This window comes from Notolabrus celidotus, chromosome 3 (assembly GCF_009762535.1).
Source record: "Notolabrus celidotus isolate fNotCel1 chromosome 3, fNotCel1.pri, whole genome shotgun sequence".
In the NCBI taxonomy this organism is placed as follows: domain Eukaryota; kingdom Metazoa; phylum Chordata; class Actinopteri; order Labriformes; family Labridae; genus Notolabrus; species Notolabrus celidotus.
In genome coordinates this window covers 19838852-19861088 of record NC_048274.1, presented here as the reverse complement: position 1 = coordinate 19861088, position 22237 = coordinate 19838852, and the positions used below count along the sequence as shown (strand labels likewise).

The window sequence follows — 22237 nt, the reverse complement described above, 5'->3', positions numbered from 1 at the left end:
CATCAGACTGGAGATCATTATTTCCTCAGTCATAAGCAAATTTAACGACTAACAACCAAAGTATCTACACCAATGTTCCACATTGTATTAAGATATTTTCCCACACAAGCATTGTGGGTTTCTGAACCAACACACAAATTAATAAAAGTTTGCCAGTATGAGCTGAAGACTGTCTCAGAATGAAAATTAAGTCTCCACTATGCACCACTGTACAGGGGGAAGTCAGCATGTTAAACAGACAGAAGGAGAAACTGTTGCGTGTAGAACAAAACATGGTTCTACTGAATCAGTAGAACAGTATCATAGCAGGGTTGTTCAGGGACGATGAGCTGATGGCTGCTGCTTACTGGGTTTCTCACATACAAGAAAATAAAACAATGTGTTGTGCTTCACACCATCAGAACTTAAAAGGGTGAACGCTCAAAGAAGAAACCCCTGCAGTCATACCCTAAATATCATAAATATTCTCAACTCACAAGTTTCAGAGCCTACCGCATGGCTCCTTGTGTCCCCCACAGGCCAAGATAAATGGGGACAGATGGGTAGCAAGAGTCATTACTTCACTGGGGTTATCAAGTGGGCACCTCCCTTCCCAAGTGTCTTGTTAAGTTAGGCTCACGACACCTCAGAGAGGCTCAACAGTTGGCCTCTCTGGTGTCCCAGAACCACCCCCTCCATGCCAGTCCCCATCCATCATATCCACAGGCAGTACCTCTGTATGTTTCAACACATCCCATACATCACTGCCACATTCAGCAGACCCAGGCTCTGTTTATGCAAGCTTCAGGTAGTGACAACATCACTACATGCCCTACCTCATGGCCCCCAATTGGCCCCACCACCTAAAAGCAAAGAGAAACGTCATTTTTTCATAGCAAATCACCTGTTTGTATCCTAATAATGTTTTTTTTATGAAACCCCACAACTAAAAATGCTAGGTCAGAATAAATTGATTTTTATTTTATGTAAATTCTGATAACAAAGTAATTATTTTCAACCATTTACCAACTTTAAAAAGACAGTGGCATCAGAAAAGCTTCCTTTATCCTTCTCCTTTAAAGTGCAAAAATTCAAATAAACATACGTCAGTGTCGTGGTATGAGGCTTCTTTTGATGCTTCTTCATGTCAGTGTCAGAGTGACTGCAGGCCCACACACAGAGAGAAGGTTACACTGCAGACAGATCAACTAAATCTCATTTAACATCCTCCCCCAGGAAAGGACAGATCAGAGGAATGAAGGAAGAGAAGCATGTCTGAATCAAATGCTTTGCAACCTGATGCCAGGAGGCTCATTCATTATCCTTTAAACCAAACACCATGAGCAGCATTGTTTGCTTTCATGTTTAAAGGATTTATTCCACAGCTGAAGGTAAACATTTGCTCATTTACACTTTAACCCAGTATTTGAAATCAAACACAGAATAATGTTGAAATGATGATGATGGATTGATCTTGGTTCACCCCTTACACTGGTTACTGTTGTCTGTGCTAGCTTGAAAACCACTCTAATTGCATCAACAGTTTAGTTATTTTATTCTTACTTGTCTTAAATCATCTAGAGTAACTCTAATCCCATCTGGAGCTTCTCTGGACCTCTCTTAATGGACCAAAGTGATGGATACAGCTGGATGAAGGTGTAAATTACAGGGAGAGGAAATAAGTCATGTGTTTATATTGAATGAAAGTAGTCTGAATGAGAAGCCTGACTTGATATGATGAGTGTAATAAAGTGGAATAAAGTGGAAGAATGTGTTTTCCATCCATCTAGGCTCATGAGACAATTTCCACTTCCACCTCGTGAGGATTTCTGGCTCACAAGGTCCCGAGACGTCACTTTGTATGTGTGAGTGCGTTTGTACATCTGTGTGTTTACTGTGCAGTGTGTGTGTGTGTAAGTGTCTAGGGATTTTATGTGACATAATTTCACCCCGGGAGTAAGATTACATCATATGTGAAGTGAACATCACATTTTACAGATATTTATAAGTATCAGGGGGTATGTCCCCCGCTTTGAACAGGAAACTAAGATTCAACGAGTTGAATTAAGTAGAAACATTAACATTAACATCACTTTAAGGATCAATTGATTTTAATGCAGTCAGGGTTATAAAAATAATCCACTAGTGAGGGCCAGGGCTCTGGGGTCAGAAACCGTAAGGAGTACGAATGAGACTTAAACAGAAACTGTCGTTAAACTTTTTATTTTTCTGTTTCAAAACTAAGAGCAGTAAGAAGCCAAAGAATGTCTCTCGGCTCAGAATACTTGAACTGGTACTTAAAGCTGCTGTGAGGAACTTTCAATTTGTGTAGGTTTTCGGCGCCCTCCTGTGGACAAAGAAGTACGATTTGTCTCTTTCTTGATCTTGTCCTAGACATGTGTCAGCTAAAGAAGCCCAAAGCAAACTAAAAATATCTAATTTGTTTTTCAACTGCAAAGAAGAGACTACAGAAAGGTATATTTTTGATAGATGTGACATTGACTGACTGAAGGAACATTTATTTACTTACTAGCTGGCTTTCAACTGACCTTATGTTTAGTCTGCACACAACTGTTTGAGACAAAACACACCTTTTTAAAGTTTTGTTTATTTGATTGTGCTCCACAGACAGAGAAAACTGTAAACCCACGCTGAGACAGTTTCCAGTTTCACCGTCAAACTCTTCCTCTTACAAGCAAAGACTTCACAGCAAAACACGCACAGTTATAAATGTGTCATTTGTTCTCATTACATTTGTTTTTAGTTTCTGTAAAAAAAAAATGGAGAGCTCTTTGATGAAATATTATTGATGTAACATGCAGACCACTGATTATGATAAAGTAAAAGATTATTCACAACATAGCCCTCTCATGTTCATTGTAAGGACAAATCTTTCAATTAGCCATAGGAAATGAACATATAAAACAATTCTGCCACACACACTGAGACCACAGTATTAGCCTCAAACATGTTAGTAAGGAAATAGATACAGCATGTGGACAAACACTGGCACAGAAATACATCACAGCAAACCACAGGCAGAGCGAGGACATACAATTGCCCTGCAAGTTTCAATGTCAAGTTCTGGTTGAAATTAAATCAGTAGCCTCTGGACACAACACAAACAGTACCACAACATCAGCACAAGTTTCATAAAGCCGGAGTGATACCGTTATACAGACATAAATAACTACAAGGCAATGTGGAGATACAAAATAATCACTGCTTGTCCTTCTGAAGCTCTGCAGAAACTCATGGATGCTTTTCTGATATTTGACTCTCCTGAACAAAAAAACATCATGGCCACTTATTTCACTTATGGCCATTACCTTATTCAAAGATGTGGAAAAACTGTCAGGGTTGCACATAGCTACCACATTTCCACAACAGATATAAATTAGAACTTTGGCTGTGAAAAGAAAACAGTCAACAGGTCACTCTGATTGGATGATGTGCCAGCGAGCCGTCTCTGTTTGCCCCCTACTGCACATCTCCTTCCAGTGTCCCTTTCCCGCCTCTGAGGCATCTCCACCAATCAGAACCCGCCCCAGAATACTGCTCTTAGTGTACAGACGGCCCTGAGGAAACACAGATAAAACTAAATAAAACATCACTAATATATGAAGCAGTTCACAACATTTGGATGATGAGGAACATTTGAAAAATCTTAAGAGGATATTTAATTTCTTTTGAAGTGGGATTGTATGAGGTACTTGTCAATAGTAAGTGTATCACCAACAGAGAATCCTGGTCAGCTTGGCCCCTTTATTAAGAAACTGGCTTGTGAACCACCATGATAGCTAAGCTATCAACCTAAGCAGATGAGGCCAATCCAACCAGCTACTTAGCTAATTTTGATTATATGACTAAAACACTAATGTGGGTTAAGTGAACGCTGCATTTAGAATTTTTTGAAGCATTTTATGTTGCAGTGAGAAAGCATTCAGATGTGGCACATACATGTTCCTCCACCTGCAGCACATTGATCAGCTATTCAGGTCTGCAGGCCTTAGAGAGACAAAAATAGAACCAAACTAAAAACTGGGAGCGACAATGACAGGCCATTTACTGTGGAGTCAAGTGAACACTTTTATGAACCAGAGTTTACAGAGGAAGAACAAGACTCAATGGACTGAAAGAAAAATGGGAGAAACTTTTGTGCTAAATGGAGAGCAGGAGACATCCCAAGCTACCTGGTGGTACAGGCGTTTCTGAATAATAGTATACCAGCAGATCACACACACCTGAAGTCTGCATCACTCAGCAGAGTTCTCTCACTCACCGCTGTTTTACCAACTTTCTTCAATTTTCAGAAGTTAAATCAGAAAAGCAGAAGTGCCGAATGGAAGAGCTGCATAATATTATGCATGATGACACAACTCATGTTGCACACTATATGTTTGCCTTATCAAAATACACCGTGTTAGCTGCAGGGGAGGTCTGCACTGAAATAAGCTCTTCAACAACTACTGTCTGATAATGTAAAAACAGGTTGAATTGTACATCACCGAAAAGCTGATCAGAGAAACAAATTTGTTCTGAAATCTGCGAATAGTACAAGAAAAGTGGCTTTCTGACAGCAAAGTGCTAAAATTTTAAAAATAGAGTGTACATTTAAACCAATATTAGAGTTAGGGTCAGTGTTTCTGGAAATCAGCTAAATTACATGGTCAAGTTGACCCCGTCTGCAGAGGTTGATAGCAGAGCTTCTATTACAGTTCACGTCTCTGTGTCTCCACAGAGGGGCAGAGCTCACTGGTGTCTCTTGTGTGTAATACACTTACAATTGACGAGAACCTCATACAACCCCACTTTAAAAAAAAAAAAGCTATCCCTTTAAACTGCTTGTCTCTGATTTATTTGTGATTTATATAAGAGTTGTATAATTTACCTGCATGATGATAAACTCAAGGACCAATGGCAGCTGAGTGATGTCACCGGGGGGCAAGTCAAACAGAAAGGGAGCATTCCACACCGGGTTTGAACCGCTGGTCCCTTTAGTCTCCTTTGTACCAATGACCTTGCCATCCTGACGCAAGTTGATCACGACGTAATGGTCTGTGGGAGAAAATAAGTTTTACGTTTATTTATTTATGAGATCTGTCATATTTTCATGACATGCTGTTTTTCCAGGAGGATGAAAAAAGCTTTAAAAATGTTATTTTTGGGTCTTTAAGATTTTTTTTATTTAATAAGATAGCCAAAGAAATACAGGAATTGTGGGGAGGGAAGAGTGGGGACAGACATGCAGCAAATGGTTGAAGCCAGGAGTCGAACCTACTGCTGGGATGAGAACTGTGACCTCATGTACTGTACATGTCTTTAACCACTAAGCCAAACTGGCATCCCTTATTTGTCTGTTTGATGTTTCGAAAGTTCACTTCCTGTTGTCATATGTTTTGTTTTATTAAAGGAAGAGTTTACATGTTTGCCAACGTCTTCATAATCCTCATTGCTCTAAATCTGCATCATCGCTTGTAATTAGAGTCCTCTTGTAAACCCAGTGTAGCATGCTAATTGGATTTACTAAAATTAAAACCCAGTGTGTCACTGTCCGACAAGAATCACACATCTGCAGAGGGCGTTTGTTCTGAAATATATCAGGAGTTTTGTATACTAATACTTTCCCTAACACAATACTGTCATCCTCTCCTCTCCAGCACCAACACAGCACAGTTTTGAATGAGATACAGTGAGATATGATGCAGACAGGAGGGGAAATGACGACAGGCTGATTAGTGTCTAATCTGATTAGTCAGACATTCAGGGGGCTGCTCTGTCTGAATGAGGCTGAGGCTGTTGAGGAGAGTATGGTTGGAAACCTGATGAGTAGATTACATGTCAGCCTCTGTACTCAAAGGTTGTAGCTTGCAGTTTTAATATGCAATAACATTTAATTAATTTCAACTTTAATAATACTGACATCAGACTTTGATTCTGATGTGATGAATGTCCCAGGCTGATGCTGTGGCTTTTCAGTCAGACATTTTACTCTATACAATCACTTACAATTGATCTGTTAACCTGAGGCAGGTAAAACTTTGTAGGTTTCATGTCACAGAGGAGGGCTATAACAGTTTGAGAAAATGGATGCAAACTTTGTTTACACCATTACTGATGAGATGAGAATGTCTCAAACAAGGTTAAGAATACCAACAAACATTTTTTTTGGTACATGTTGGCAAATAAGTTGTGATGAGTACAAGATATATAAATTTAATCAGAATACAACAGAAGTATTATTCTGATTTAATTTGTGATTTAAGTTTTAAAATTTATGTAACTGTGTTTGAGAAACCCAGATAATGCCATTTAACAATTCTAAACAATCATAATGAGGGTTTGTTTGTTTGTGTATTTTCATGTTATTGAATCTAGACTGTCATTCCCAGATTGTGTACTAATATAGATTCTTATTACCCGGCAAGATGCTTGATTCTGATTGGTCAAAACCCCTTGACAACCCCTTGACAGCGGTTATTAACATTCACTAACACAAGCAACACCAGAGACAAACTGTTCACACGTCATGTCAAATCAATCCGCAGAAAAGAGTTCCATCAAACCAGATTCATCCTTCAGAGTTAGTATTCTGAGTTCTGACCCCCCCGGACTTATTTGAAGTTTTTTGTGTTTTCGGACTCTGAAATGCACAGAGCAGATCAAATATGATTGGTTTTTAATGATATATAATGATGAGGTGTGATGTATTTCTCCAGTCATAACATCAATAGTTGCAGTACCTATGTGTATTCTGATTTTTCTGCTGTCTTTGCTTGTTGCAGGAGAATAAACCTCTGACTTCTACTTTCACCAGAGATCTTTTGAGTACTATTTCTGACTCCAATAATTCTCCATTTGAGGTGGGTTGAATAAACTTTGATGATGTAAATGTGATATGTCATACTTGTTGCAGTGAAAAACCTTTTGCTCAGTGGTTAGATTTAACATCTCATTATTGTTTTTCAGCCTGCAACCTTCCTGTATTGTTCACTCTCAGATATCTCTGAAACCTTCTTCATCAGCAGCAGTAGTTGACTATTTAATCTGCCAGCTTCGGCTTCCTGCTGCATCAAACAGCAGTCAAAAAGGCTACAAATCTGGGAACCTTTACGCAAGAGAATTCCATACATGAACACGATATTTTGTTTCATTCTGCTTTTTACCTGGAGTTCCTGGTATCCTTGTGAGCTTGGCCAGATTTTCAGCCTTTCGGACCATCACCTTTATGCGGTTTGCCAGAGACTGGTACTGCAGTAGGATGAAGAGCTGGCCTAAGGCCCGTGGCACACACACAGAGCTCTTCCTGTGACCCAGTGTCTCCTGAGAACTCACACTCTGATGGATAAGAGAAGAAGTAGACAGAGAATTTAAGAAAATGTGAGAGAGGTAGCAAGGGGAGAAAAATGTCCTCTTTCACTCTGCAGATGTTCCTCTCATCCTTTGAGAGAGAAATGAAACGAAAGCCAGGAAAGAAACTAGAGAAAATAGGAGCAGATTGGAGCATCAGTTAGGCATTGAAACAGTCACAATCTGCTTCAGTTCCCTCTCAGAGGATTAGTTATGAATGATTGCCCGCTAAAGTAAAGGAATTGTTAGGAGTTTCAATATGAATCAATTTTTTATTCATGAGGCACCATAGATGGACCTGCCTGAGGAGCTCAGCTGGGCTAAAGCTTGATCACATTTTCGATCACATAAAGCTAATTGGTCATTTAGGATAAAGTCATACACAGCTGTCAGGGCTGAAAGTGTTTCAACCAGTTTGAACACCCAATATCTGAGAAGAAAGAAGACATTGAATGAGATAGCCAGTTTAAGTATGATGGTAATTTCCATCTAACTCCATGTCAGATCTCATTTGCTTGTATTGTTTTGGGTTGGGTGAGTCATCGAGCTGAGTTTTCAGCCTCCAGCCTATCAGAGGCCGGGCAGCAGAGTGTGAAGACGATTTCATCCAACAAGTGAGATTCGGTTCACTGCTTCTGTCTGTCACCTCAGAGACCATCACTTACAGTCACACCGCCTTTCAGAGGGGGACGATTCTCAGTAAATACAAACCTTTCGGCTATAGCACGAGATTTCAGCAATCCACAATTTCAGGCTGATAATAATGTTCTTCTTTATCGCTTTAGGAGTAGCATTCATTCATCGAAACTTAGTCATTTCAACATTAGTTTTGGTCTTATTTTGGAGGGACACATTCAGCTTACTGTATTGTGACACAGCAGTAAAAGTGCTGCAACTCAGATTATCATGCTTGACACAAAGATTATTATTTTTGGGGGTTTCATATAAACTTCTTACAAAACTGTACAGACTGAAGATATGTCAATTTGAAATAGCAGTCTGTTTTTTCTGAAGTGTTAACTGCACTAAATCCTTAATTGAGAGAAACATACAGTTCCTTTGTTTCTTAAGGTTGCAGAGATGAGATAGTTTAGTTCAAGGCTGGTTAGAAAAAAAACAGTAATCATATCCTTACCATTCTGAAAACTTTAAAATATATTTAAAAATCCCTACTATACTTTAATGCAAAACAAGAGATAAAACTCTTATTCTTCTCCAAGACATTAAACAGAATGTTAATCGATGTGATATACTTGCTCATTTCTGCGAAAACTCCACAGAGGCTCAGTATAATACGGTGACTCTGTCCCCTCCAGATATCTTGAGTTACATAAGAGACTCTGGCTGACTGATTACACAGTATGAGTCATCAGTGGTCTCCAGAGCATGGAAGCCTCCGGAGAGGCAGGACAAGCCATTTGAGATGAATTTCTCCCTGTGGCTCTGCTACAATCTGTGCAGGAGTGATGACTGAAAATTTTAATTTCATCAGCATCCACTTCTCATTAACATTAGCTACCCAGCACATAATGACTTTGTCCACCAGCCACTTTTGCAGTTTACCAAATAACATTCAATTTCAAGGAAGGATACTTACACTCCTTATGTCCCATCTGCAATGAATAATGCCTGTGTGTTAACACGCTGTGTCTTCCACAATGCTTTAATGCAATGTATAATCACACACTGGGATACCAATGATATGTCCCTGTGGCTTTCAATGTGGAAGCATAAAATTGTAATTAGAACTGAACTTCATTATGGTTCTGTTATGAAATTGCAATGTGTGAGAGGCTCGTGATTGCTTGATGTGAAGAGCCCAAGTAACAGGGTCAGCAGAGATCATTTTCTTCCTTTACTATCACTAGCTGTTGGGTGTACCATAAGCCCCAAAAAGTTGGCCATCCTATCCAGCGGTATGGATCCTGTTATATGAAGTTTTCAATCATTGAGTACAAACTCTGGTTTGGAAGCCTAAATCTAAGTTTTTATTTTAACTGTTGCCCGTCAAAAAGAATATTTGTATTATTACTATCTATACATATTTTAAAACATGAGCATGTTATTTAAACTAAGCAGGAACTTGTTAAGGGTTGAAACAATGAGCATCTTATCCTTAAACGTCATCGCAGTTGTGCTCACAAGTTTACACACCCTGGCAGAATTTGGGATTTTTTTTGGCCATTTTTCAGAGAATATGAATGATAAGAGTTTGTGGTTGAGTGAAGCCATTTATCATCAAACAACTGTGTTTACTCTTTTTATATATTAATTACAACAGAAACTACCCAATAAATCATATATTCTGCCAGGGTTTGTAAACTTATGAGCACAACTGTATAAAGGGCAAAAGTGACACAGCATTATCTCAGTTACAACACAGGCTGGTTCCAGTAGGATCTCTGTAGTATCCTGTCTTTAGAGTTTGATGCTACAACAGATCGTGATGATAAGAGTCGTGATCAGACTGCGTTCATGCTTAAGCGCACAGCCCTTCATTTTCTGCAACGTCATGCCCCTACTCCTATGAAATGTCAAAATAAGTCATATACTGCAGATGAAGGATCATCAATACTCTGACTAATCCCATTACACTGACTACAAACCCTCCCTTCTCTAAACAAATCCATTAATTGAAGTCACCGCTGCACATCCTCTGTATATGCACCCACTCCTTAAAGAATTATCCGGATAACTGAGCAGCTCCGCTCTGTCACAGCAAGCTTCCACTATACAACCCCACAGCGACACACACTGACACACGGAAACTGTCATCAATGACTGAGAGGAGGAGGGGGGTTGTGTGAGTAAGGGAGGATGCAACTTATGGGCACAACAAGAAGGACAATAGTGCACCTGACTCTGACTTGCACCACAGTGTAAATTAGAGATTTTAAAGACACAGCACGACTCTTTGGCAAAACTCTGCCTGACTGAGTAATGTCCAGTGAAACATCAGGATCCCCCCGTCCCCTTCAAAACCTGTTATTAATGCCCTCTGGCTGTGTTTCAGAGGGCACAGCGTGGGCGCCCCGCCAATTTTCTGCACTGTGCTTGTTTGCTGTGCAGTCACTAACAACAATGTCACCATGACAAACAACAGTGGAAAACTGGCTAATGAAAGGACTGATGAGAGCAACATTCCTTCATGGATAAAAACATGATACATATTTAACCTGTTGGCCTGTGCATGTGCATATTAGCAATTAACATATCTGAAAATGCTGACTTTGCAGAAAAAAATAATGACACTGTAGACCTAAACCACCCTAGACCTAAACTACTAAAACCTGCAAACATATGTGCAAAGAAAGCACATACTCTGCAATGCTTATTCTGCAGTCAAGTGAGCAGTATGATTACCTGTAAAACTCTATGACCCCACTCATTCAGCTATTTGGTCATGTCTCATGTGCTTTGTCTGTCTGGATCAGAGTTAATGTGCAATGGGTTTCAGGTTTGTGCAACATTTTGTTGGAACTCAAAGTACTCCAAAAGACAATCAAGAACATGCTAGCATAAATGACATGCCATATGCTTATCAAGCTAATCAAATGACTCTGTTTGCTAAGATGTCAATTCATGTTTCTTGTATTTCAAGTGCTAGCGCAACATTTTAGAGATCACTTTTCATGCTAAAGTAAGATAAGAAGAATCATGACACTGAAGTATTCATTAGTTCAATACAAACCCAAAATTCAGTTAACTCAACTTACTGCCTGGCAGTGTTAAATACTTGATTCTGACTGGTCAGAAACCCCATAACAAGGACGATTATTTCTCAACATTAAAGTCATTAGCCTGATCCCTGCATGTCAAATCAAATCATATCCATTCACAGTTCAGGTAAGTTCCAGCACGTTTCACCTCTGTCAGTTAGCTAGCAAAACGTTAGCTAGCATTAGCATTCTGCAGGGAATTTAGAATATGACTCTAAAGAAATTTGGAGAGCACAAAGCTTTAGATTTTTGTTTAATGGCTGACCAGTCAGCAGCATAGAAAAGGAGAAGAGAGGAGGGAGACATTTCAGACACAGGTAGGGGAAGGTTAACAAACACAAGGAGCTGAATGAGAGAGACCTAAATTAAACTGGCACCTTTACTCTTAAAACATTAAGGTGCTGTATTGGACAGAATTAGGCAGGGAATTTCAATCGTCTCAGTGCTAAGCTTAGCTAGCTGGCTGGGTTTTCCAAATCACCTTACAGATATGTGAGTGATGTTGATCCCCTCACCTGACCTTTCTCATCTAAGTTAATTTCCCAAAGTATTTAACTAATACTTACATTTTCGTTTATGTAGTTTATTACCAAAAGGTCATCATAGTTCTTACTAAACCTCTTTAGACACTTGGGCTCACTTGAGCATATTTTGGCTCAGTTGCAGTTGGGTACAGCCAGGTGTTACTTTGGTATGCATCATAAGACCCCAAATGTGGAACATGCAGTGTTTCAACCAATGATTTTACAAAACTTGGTGGGTATGATGCACTAAAGCAATATATGCATGGGATAAACAAAATGATCCGATCCCCATGTACCTTTTTCAGCTTGCTTTTAGTCGGGATAAGCTGCCTGGTGTAGGTGGTGTTGGTGTCAGGCTCCCATTCCATGTGTTCACAGGGCAGCTCCACCACTCCCAGTGCAGCTTCTCTCAGGCCCGAGAAATCCCTGCTGTACACTGCCAGTCTCAGGGTGCAGGTACGCAGCTCGTCCACAGAGCCCACCTGCAGCACAAAGCTCTGGCTGTGCAGGTCTGGGCTGAGGCTGCGGCGCCGCGATGCTACCTGCTGAGGGGAGGGGCAGAGGGGAGGGAGGCTGGCCCGCACAAAGATCCCACTGCGCCTCCGGCTGGCCCCTGAGAGCCCAAGGATGTTGACCACCAGGGCGCCACCAGTTGAGGAGAAGAGTAGGGAGAAGTGCAGGAGTGGAGCTGACTTTGATGGTATGGAGAGAGAGTTAGAGCCGTACTGTGACAGACTTGGCTCCCCTTGCTGGATGGAGGCTCCAGCAGCACCCGCTGTTAGCTGACTGCTCTCGCTGTAAAGAAAACTTTCCCCGCTCACAGTGCTGCGTCTACCCACTGCCCGGCGAGACTTTGACACCAGGCTCAGCTTTGTGAGGGAGGGTAGTGAGGCCCTGCCGTGAGTTGGACGTTTACTGGGTGAACAGGGAACAACTGGGGTGCTCAGGCGTCGCATTGGAAAAGAAGAGCCAGGAGACTGCACCTGCTCTGCTGATCTGTTGGGGCTGGGGTCAGAAGGCAGAGCAGGGAGGTCATCCTCAGAGGGGGAGGAGCTGCTTTTAGGAGAAGGAAACTCCAACACATCTCCATCCAGTTCCTCATACTGCTGCTTTACAGGCTGGGTGCACAAAGACGGAGCCAGTGTGACAGTCACTCTCTCAGCACGATGAGGAGATAGATAGGCTGCCTCCTTATCCTCTGAGGAAACACTCTTCTTCTTTCTGCGACAGCAAAGGATGCAGCCGAGGACCAGACAGTAGCAGAACACAGCCAGACCCACTGCTAGCAGGATCTGCAGGTGAACTACACACAAAGAACACAATGAGTCTAATAAAGGTAACTCAATTCTGTGCTGGTTGGATTAAAGAGGAACAAAGAGAAAGTGAGATGAAGTGAATCTGTGAGTAATCAGGAAACAAGCTGGAGATTAAAAAAAAAAAAACAGGAAAAGACACAAGACCAGGATTGATGATATTTCTTACACACTATCAAATTAAATCAGTTTTGTTTTTGAGTGAGGGATCTGCCAGAAAAGAAAAGAGAGCATATCAATTCGTGAAAGCCTAATTCATTACGTACGATGTCAGGGCATCTTAATCTGAGCATTATCTTGTTGTGTCTGCACTCTTTGCCTTGATGAGATTAAATAGGAAATGTCTCAGGCTTAGAAACATAATTGTGTAAATTGTAACGTCACAGTTGAGCAGTTGCGGCGCACATGCAATGCATCAGAGGCAATTATCTAGGCCAACATGAGCATCTTTTTTGCATGGATAGAATCATGATTTTAACAAGTTATGTGATAAAAATCTCGTCATGCTTTTGAATATATTTCAGTTAGATTTCTCTGATATTAAGCCTCACTCACTGAAATGAACACACAAGAAAGTGAACTAACAGGATATCAGAATAAAGTTCAGTGTTTGAAGCCACTCTGTCTGTTTTTAAAATCACAGCTGCCAGATATCCAGAGATTGAAGCCATTAAAGCTGAACCCTGGTGTCCATTTAACGTCACATAATGAGGCTCTACTGGGGTGACTCATACATTAGACACACTGCTGCATCAGACTGCAAACAAAGCTGAAAAGCTGTGAGCTTTAGACAGTAACAATGGCAACCAATGCAAAAGAGAGAGGCTGGAAGGAAAACTAAATGCATAAAGAAATATCCATTACTTATAATAGAGGAAAACAGTTTTTTTCCTCTCTTAAACCTACCTAATATGAAGAAAAATTTAGGTAAAGAATATTGTTTGAGTAGACAGACACCTTCCACTGAAATCTCATCTGATGATCTCAGGGGGGTGAAGTTTTTTTTTTTTTTATCATAACAGACCAAACAGCACAACCCCTGCAAAACCTGTTTCTTCATAAAGATTTGAACACTATCAAGCAAGTTAAGGTCTAACTGTCCATGCAGATTCATGTCAGCTTTGTCAAAGCCTCCATTAAGAGATTAAAGCACAGAAAGGCATGATGCAGCAGTAATATTAGAAAACCATATGAAGTAATGTTGAAATCTGAGCTGTGTTGAGTCAGCTTTTTTTTTTTGCAGAAATCTTGCTTCTGAGGGATGCATCACCCTGTTTTTTTCAAATATGCGCACATGTTCTGGTGGAAAATTAACACTAAACATGCTTCTGTATCAAACATTGGGAATAGAATGCAATAACTGAACACCGACACACTATGTTTGAAGGTTAACTAACTGCTTGTCTGCAATATTTTATCTTGTCCATCTAACCCTTGTCCCATAAGAAGAAAGTTATCAAAAACAAACAGGCTCCTTCATAATAAGCTGCAGCCTCTCTGCACAGTTCATATCTCAGTTATCTGACAGCTTCGATACAGGACCACTTTCCCCTTCAAATCCAGATCTTCTACCAGTATTAAATCTGTTTGAAATTAGAAAGTGTCAGCGTAAAGATTTTAATGAATTATATGCTAAGTTCTGATGATCATTTTATCTGTCTGACACAAACACAAGAGAGCTTAGAATGAACACACCACACAGATCGGAGACTGAACAAAAGTGAATAACACAGCTCAATAACAGTTAAAGCTCTTACCTGGCATAGTGTACTGCGACATGTTCCCTCAGTTTGGCGTGTGCGTGTGTGTCAGTGAGAGCACTGTTTATGCGTGCTGCTCCATTGTCAGTGCGCAGTGAGACCTGAAGCCTTCAGCCAACAGCTCTATCTGGTGACTGAGCTTTTATTTCACTCTCTGCGAGTGTGCGTTAGAGACAGACATGGTCTGCTGCTTTCTCTAAGCTCAGCCCACCACTGCTGCTGCTCACTGTCATTACACTACAGTTTCTACTGCTTTGTCTTTAGGAGACCAAATAATGATAACAATAAAAACATGACAATACAATAGATCAAAGCACAAGCTAACTATGCCAAAGATGTGCTCATATATGTGCTACTCTATAAAACATGAGATATGAGAAGTGCTTTTCTTTTGGCATCTTTCAGCCTCAACGACAGAGACTCCATTAAGGCAACCAGTGCTGACCTGGAGAGCTGGCTGAAGACAAATGCCAAGTCTGGGCTCCTTGGTAGATTTAAGGCTTGGATCCACCAGCATGGAATCCTCCCAAGACTCCTCTGGCCTCTGCTCATCTATGAGGTCCCTATGCCTGTGGTGGAAGGTTTCGAGCAAAAGATGAGCAGTTATCTACCCAGGTGGCTGGGACTGCCCCGCAGCCTAAGTGACATCAGCCTGTGTGGGAACCCCAACAAGCTCAGGCTCCCCTTCAGTTCGGTCAGCGAGGAGTTCATGGTTGCACTGGCACGGGAACACCTGCAGAATTCTCAATCCAGAGAAGCAAAAGTGTCCGGCGCAGGGATTGTTGTGAGGACAGGGAGGAAGTGGAGGGCAGCTGAGGCAGTCCAACAAGCTGAGACTTGGCTGAGGCACAAGGCTATCCTTGGATCAGTAGTGCAGGGCAGAGCTGTACTTGGGAGCCTTACAGCAACCAGATACGACTCTGCCAGCGGGAGGGAGAGGCAGAGAATGGTGCAGGAGGAGGTGCGCGCTTCAGTCGAGGAAGAGAGAACTAGCAGAGCAGTGGCCATCATGGCCACTGCCTGGATGAAGTGGGAGCAGGCGATGGAGCGGAAGGTCACCTGGGGTGACATCTGGAAGTGGAACCTGCAGAGGATCAGGTTCCTTATTCAGGGAGTGTATGACATCCTCCCCAGTCCATCAAACCTGTGCACTTGGGGCAAAATAGAAACACCTGCATGCCCCCTGTGTTCCCGAATAGGGACACTGGAACACATCCTGAGCAGCTGCCCCAAGGCGCTGGGCAGGGGCCGGGGTCAATGGAGGCACGATCAGGTCCTGTAATCCATTGCAGAGGCAATCAGCAAGGGGATCAAGGACAGCCGATACTACCTAGCTACAGACAAGGCCATTCACTTTCTTAAGGAAGGACAGAGGCCCTGGGAGGAAAGGATGGAGGAGGCTCATGAGAGGAAGAGGGAGAAGTACCATGAGCTGGTGGAGGACTGTCGGAGGAACCGGTGGAAGACCAGGTGCATGCCAGTGGAAGTGGGCAGCCAGGGATTTGCCAGTCAATCCCTGAGCACACTGGGCATTACAGGAGCCAACCGGAGAAGAGCCATCAACAACACTGTGGAGGCAGCAGAAAAAGCATCCAGATGGCTCTGGTTAAAGAGGGGAGAGCAGTGGGGGCAGTAGAACGCTGCTTGGACACAGGCCGGGGCCTGATCAGTCTCGGTCGAGTCACCTGGAGGAGGGTGTCTGTTGCAAGACCCGAAACATCCAGTGATTCCAGGAAACAACCCTGATGATGTGTCCAGGGTTGTACATCAGAAGATGTTTCTGAAAGTGCTCCTGAACTGCCTCAAAGCTGCAACCTTTGCCCAATCATGGAGTCACCAATAGGTTTGTTAAATGTTTATGTATACTTCAAAACAAATATGGCAGCAGGAGGTGACTGGAATGCTATGTATGACCAGGTAAGATGTCTGCTCTGTTGCCTTTTCCAAGGATCAGTTTCAAGCAGCTTATGTATATACATTTTTATCAAAAAGGTAAGACACAGGTTTAAACCCTCCTTCCATACCCTGAGCACTGACACACAGCCTGTGAGGTAGAAAATCCGTTATCATACATCTTATAGGTTTCTGACTATAAGTGTTTGAATTTATTTTCGGATTCAAAAACATGACAATGGACTGAAGTTGCATTCACCCACTACATTTATATCACATGTCTATATGGTGAAACTGTCAGGACTGCACTGTGCTAGAAAAATAGAAAAAGACTAATTATGTTGTGAAAGCATGAAACTCTTTTCGGTCATTGTTGTGGATCCACCACCAACACAAAGAGAGGGTGAAACACACCTCACCATACACAAAGACCATGACCACTTGGCCCTCATACTCGACCTACATTAACAATACCAATGCATGGTCCATGCTGAAAGACTTCCAAACCAATCCAAGCTAATGATCGCTCAGGAGGAGGCTGACCTCGTTGTATAATAGTGCTTCAACAGTGCAGCCCTATCTTAAAGACCTTGCAGCAAGATGTTGTCACACTGCTTATTTCACAGGATCACACTGACCATACATTTCTATGGTGTCATTCAAATGTTGAACCAAACAACATGACATGATCATCTAAGTTGACCACACTATAATTCACAGACAGTGTTGTTGAAAAGAATTAGTCAGTTAGGGATCTCATCATTCTGCTGCCATCAGCTTAACAACAAGGGATACCTGCAGGATAACATCATGTTGTTTTACGGTCTTAAACTGTTCATGTTAACATACTGAACTGCATCTTTTTTATTGTTTCCTCTGTGAAATGTGTTGTAAACAGGACCTTTGTTTACTAAAAAGGTTTCTTTTTTTCCCACAACTATTGATATTTGCAGAATATTACTTTTTATATAGTCTAAAATACTAGGTGAGTGATAATGCATGCCGGAGTTTCCCATCAAGAAACTACTTAAATCAAGATGGCTCTGTTGTGTTTCCTCTACAGAATTGATTTTTAAAAAGCTTTAAATAATTATCATGTGTTAACATCAGCCATGGCTCTTTACTGCCTTAGTGTTTAACTTCTAACTTTGTTATGAGGAAGGATCACATAGAGATCCCCCACGTTTAACATGTTGTAGTAGAAAATTGTTTCAAAGATAGTTTAGAGCAAAACAAAAAAAAAAACATGTTTCAGAATATATTTTCTTATATCCAGTCATAACTGAATTCCCTCATACATTTAGCTTTGAAAGGGTTACTGCACAAAGATCTTCTTTTAACCACCCACATCTGCACCGAGAAAAACCCTTCATGATCTTTTTCTTCACCAGCTCAGTTAACATCACTTCTTTCAAAAGCTTTTGCACTCGCTGGCTGACTCAGGGGGAGTCCCTGCACTCAATCTTTTGAAGAGGACGGATTGCCAATCTGCCAAGCAGCAACTTCCTGAGATAAAAGCCAAAGATGAAAAGCTGGAATTTGCACTACCCTGAGTGTCCACTTGTAAGAGGTGTTCAAAGCGAGTCAGTTCCCACTAGAGCCCATACTAAAACAGTCCATGTTGACCAGCAGAATCACCCCGTTTGGAGCCTTCAGCAGAAATTGATTTTGGTTTCTAAATTGCTACATACTTTTCTGTTCATGACAACTGCATCAAAATGAATTTATAGATAAGTCACCAGTTTAAATTACCTGTTAAGGCCAACCTACTGGAGAGCACAGTTCAACAGTTCAAAATGTTTATACTGCATCTAGTCCAACCAAACACAAATTAGTTCGTCTGGATTTGCACAAGTCCCTTCCTCAGTGTGAAATCAAGTCCCTCTCCAGTGATGTCTATAACTTACAAAAATCCTCTGACAGAATCCAGCACCATTTTTGTCCTTTCTGACCTCCCCTGGATGTCCACTGCACAATTTATGACCATGGCAAGGTTGCCAAAGACTGTGTCTTGTCCTTGCAGATAATTGTGTCATTCCCAGCCCTTTGCTCCTCTCCCTCTTGCACTGTAACTATTTCCTCAATTTTTTTCACTCTTTTTGCTGCTTCAGCAGATGATAGACCCCTCTCAGCTCTGACTTTATTCAGCTTCACCTCCCTTGTCCTTTTTGGACACTGTGCTGACCTGGTATAATGGTTTCCCTTGCAATGAAGGCACGTTGCATGATCTCTTTCTTTCTTGCTCTAATCATCCCACATCATCAAACTACTCTGCACACAGTGGACACAAGGCTATACTCCTGATGGGACAAGCACCTGAAAAGAGCCTTCACATATGGCCTTACTCTGTAACACATAATCAAGGTACACTCTCTCACAATTCTCCCTTGAGAGTCAAACACTGAAGTGCTGTCCTCTTTTTACCCCTCCTGAAATCTTTTCAGTCTCCTCACTTCACAAACTCCTGTACTGTTCAGAAATGACTTTGCCTCTACTGATTGTGGCACATCACTTACCATCTCCATCTATCTTGACACTGCTCCAAGCGGTAAATGTTACTCAGCAATAATCCTCTCCAAAGACAAACATTTTCAGGGCTATGTCTTTCTGGGGCTTGGAAAGACATTTAATTCTAAACATTTCCCCTTTCATTATCCTGATCATTATTACTTCCCCATCTTTTGTCACACAAAGTTTCCCGCAAAGTGTGGGTCTTTGATTTTCCATCATTCCAACACTAAACACTCATTCATCCTTCCTGACTTCATTTCCAATTTTGCGCTTTGTCTCCAGTCCTACTCTAACTCCATTCTTCCTCCTCCTATCATAACCCCAAAGTGCATCTCCCTAGATTATTATGCTGCCCTCATGTGGTGAAAAGTACAAGTTATGCAGCTTTGTATCAGGAGATAGGAGTATTTTCCCTACAGGGGTGACTCAGTCACCCATCTCAGCACCATGCCATGCCCTTTAACCTTCAACAATCTTTGAGAAATGATGTGCCTGCTGGCTAACATAGTGACTATCCTTGGACCGTGGGCCTTGTTGAGCTATAAATATGACCACCCTCAGGCTGAAGGGGATCTGGACAGAGGCCCTGTGTCGCTTCAGATCAAAGTCTATTAACACCCAGGGTCACTTTGTGTGGGTGGGTATGAATAAAGACAAATGAGCTGAATGCAGCATCATCCATCAGTGTGATGACCCTTGAATAACAGCCAGTTATTCAAGATGTATTTAATCATAGGGCAGTTTTCTAAAATGACACTTCTCTTTACTAAATGATGAAGAAGAGAGTTATCTTCATGCGGGTGTCTTATTTTGATATTTTTAAAACACATTGCTTCATTATATGTTCACTTAATAGAGGGGGCATTTAAGGGCAGAGAAAAAACGTTAAACTGCAAAGTTGATTTTGATAATATTAAAGGTGAGTGGTTTGATATTTACTACTTTTGACATTGAACACTGTAGATGTTCCCTGAAATGAGGCTTAGATCAAGAGCTCCCCCTTCTGCCCTCAGCAGGCATTACTGAGTATTTACACTGTTTTTGTAACATTTTCAACCCTTTATGAATTTCAGTTAATTTGTGAGAACATTAGTTATAGCTTTATGTCTAGAATCCAGAATTCATGACTTTGAAAAAGCAAATACTTTCTGTCACATAAAAAACAAACAAAAGAAGGTTATTATTTTTTAAGGTTTAAAGTTTGCAGTCTGATTAAACTGTTGACAGTGATTGGATTGGTACTTTCTTGCATGATTTTTGAATCTGATGGCCTTCACCAACTAGAAATTGTATTGCCAGCGTTTGAAGAGAGGACTTTTGTGAGTATTCTTGCCCAAAACCTGAAGGGAGCTGGAAATATTGAGACCTTTAGAGAAAACTAGAGTCCTATGTATTCAGCCTGGCTTGTATGTAGGGTTTTATAACTTCATATAATTTCATCATTGTAATGTCAATGTATATTTATTTCAATATTCTATTGTTTTTGTTTCTATTGCTGCTATTTTTGTGCTTTATTTTAGTTAAACTTTATCTTTACCTTTTTTGTTATCTTATCTATTTATGTTTTATCTTTTTATTTATTTATTTATTCACATTTTTATTTATTCACGTTTTTATTTGTTAACTATTTTCCTTTATTCTTTAATTATATACATTTAATTACAATTGATGTGCATTAGCCTCTACTTCTAAATCCATTTCTGTTTTATCTTTAGTCTTTATCTTTTTTTTTCAATCGCTGGAAAGCACTTCGAACCTCATTTGATTTGTATGAAAGGGGCAATGTAAATAAAGTTGACTGATGTAAACTCACAAAAATGATGACAGACTGCTCACTCAGCTAAAAAAAATACTTATACTTGGCACTTGGTCGGAAGAAAAATTAGCTTTAAATTAATATAGTGTAATGTTGCATTTCCATTGTGCTTTTTTTATTGACTTAGTCATCCAGCGCTGGTTTATAGCAACTGCTTAGTATTTGATCTAGTTATGGCGTGACATCACCTTTAACAGTGAAACAGAGTGATAATGATCGGAAAAGCAAAAGATGAAGTAGTAAAAATTTTACTTCTGTCTTTACTTCTGACCAAGCGCTTAGTGTGGTGGACAAAGTAAAATATCTGGGGTACATCATTAGAAATGACTTTAGTGATGATGATGATGATGATGATGATGATGATGACGATGATGATGATGATGATGATGATGATGATGATGAAATTGTGTGCATAGGCTAATATCCTGGCACATGGATATCCAATTTGCACCAATAATTATTTCTCAAATTACCAAGATGAACAAGTGCAACATACAGTATTGTTTATAACAATTGATCTTTGTTTCATGCTGTGCTAAAATGGTTTATGTGTAAATGTATGTGTCAATTAATTGATTCAGAAATGAAATTTTAAGGGAGCGCACTCAACCTGCGTGACACAAGGTATTTTTCTTCTTTTTGGAAACATTGTCTTTTTCTGCTTTAATCACATAACTAATAAACTGTATTTTTATTAATTTTTTATTAGCCCTGTATGGACCTACAGATCTGAAATAAAGTATAAAGTTATGTTGAAGTAAAATGCTCTCAACAGGCATGAGTTGTTGCTTTGTAAAATTTGGTAACAATAAGACAAGGACTCTTACTTTGGCTTCTCAATTTTGTCTAGTCAACTTTTGTATTTTGTAAAGTTCTCATACAGTACATGTTTACATTGAAGCAGATAAATACAACAATAAAAAAAATTTCTAAAATATAACCATGGCTCAAGAAACACACACACCACACACTTGAATAGTTTCATAGTGTCATACCTTCTAGATTTTTAACAAAGAGAACCTGAATGAGGAGCCAGAGGAGGAGCAGCAGAAAGACTCCCTCTATCATTCCCTTACAAAAGAAGGATACAACAAGCTGCCACTTGGGCTGGTCCGGGTTGTCCTCATCGACTGGATGGGGCATCATCTGATGTTGGTACACACCTGTGAGAAGGTGGAGGATAGCTTTTTAAATCTTAAAGTGCTGACATTTTTGTTTGATCTTTATTGAACTTAAATTCTTCTGAGTGTCTCATGCAAAATGAGCTTTGAATTTAAACTAAATCCACTGCTGGACATCAGATTAATATCAGGAAATACTGAAGTCTCTTGATCCCTTCACATGAGCACAAACGTCTCACTCAATGCATGGT

The 22237-nt window shown here is 40.6% G+C and overlaps 1 protein-coding gene and 1 pseudogene across 1 annotated transcript; one reads left to right on the top strand and one right to left on the bottom strand.

Moving 5' to 3' along the window:
- Positions 1 to 2567: 2567 nt before the first annotated feature.
- Positions 2568 to 14893, bottom strand: LOC117810676 (synaptotagmin-4). Its single transcript, XM_034680600.1, has 5 exons — positions 14643 to 14893; positions 11869 to 12875; positions 7146 to 7317; positions 4871 to 5037; positions 2568 to 3557 (listed from the first exon to the last, which is right to left on the bottom strand). The coding sequence occupies exons 1-5, from the start codon at positions 14662 to 14664 to the stop codon at positions 3414 to 3416; spliced, it is 1512 nt and encodes a 503-aa protein (XP_034536491.1). The 5' UTR covers positions 14665 to 14893; the 3' UTR covers positions 2568 to 3413.
- Positions 14894 to 15018: 125 nt separating this feature from the next.
- On the top strand, positions 15019 to 17532 carry LOC117810472 (annotated as a pseudogene).
- The last annotated feature ends 4705 nt before the right edge of the window (positions 17533 to 22237 follow it).

Coding starts and splice junctions, on each gene's coding strand:
- LOC117810676 (XM_034680600.1), bottom strand. CDS start 14,664: ATGTCGCAGTACACTATGCCAG. Junction 7,318..11,868: donor CTAAAAGCAAGCTGAAAAAG/GTACATGGGGAT, acceptor CTTATCCATCAG/AGTGTGAGTTCTCAGGAGAC. Junction 5,038..7,145: donor AAGGATACCAGGAACTCCAG/GTAAAAAGCAGA, acceptor TTTCTCCCACAG/ACCATTACGTCGTGATCAAC.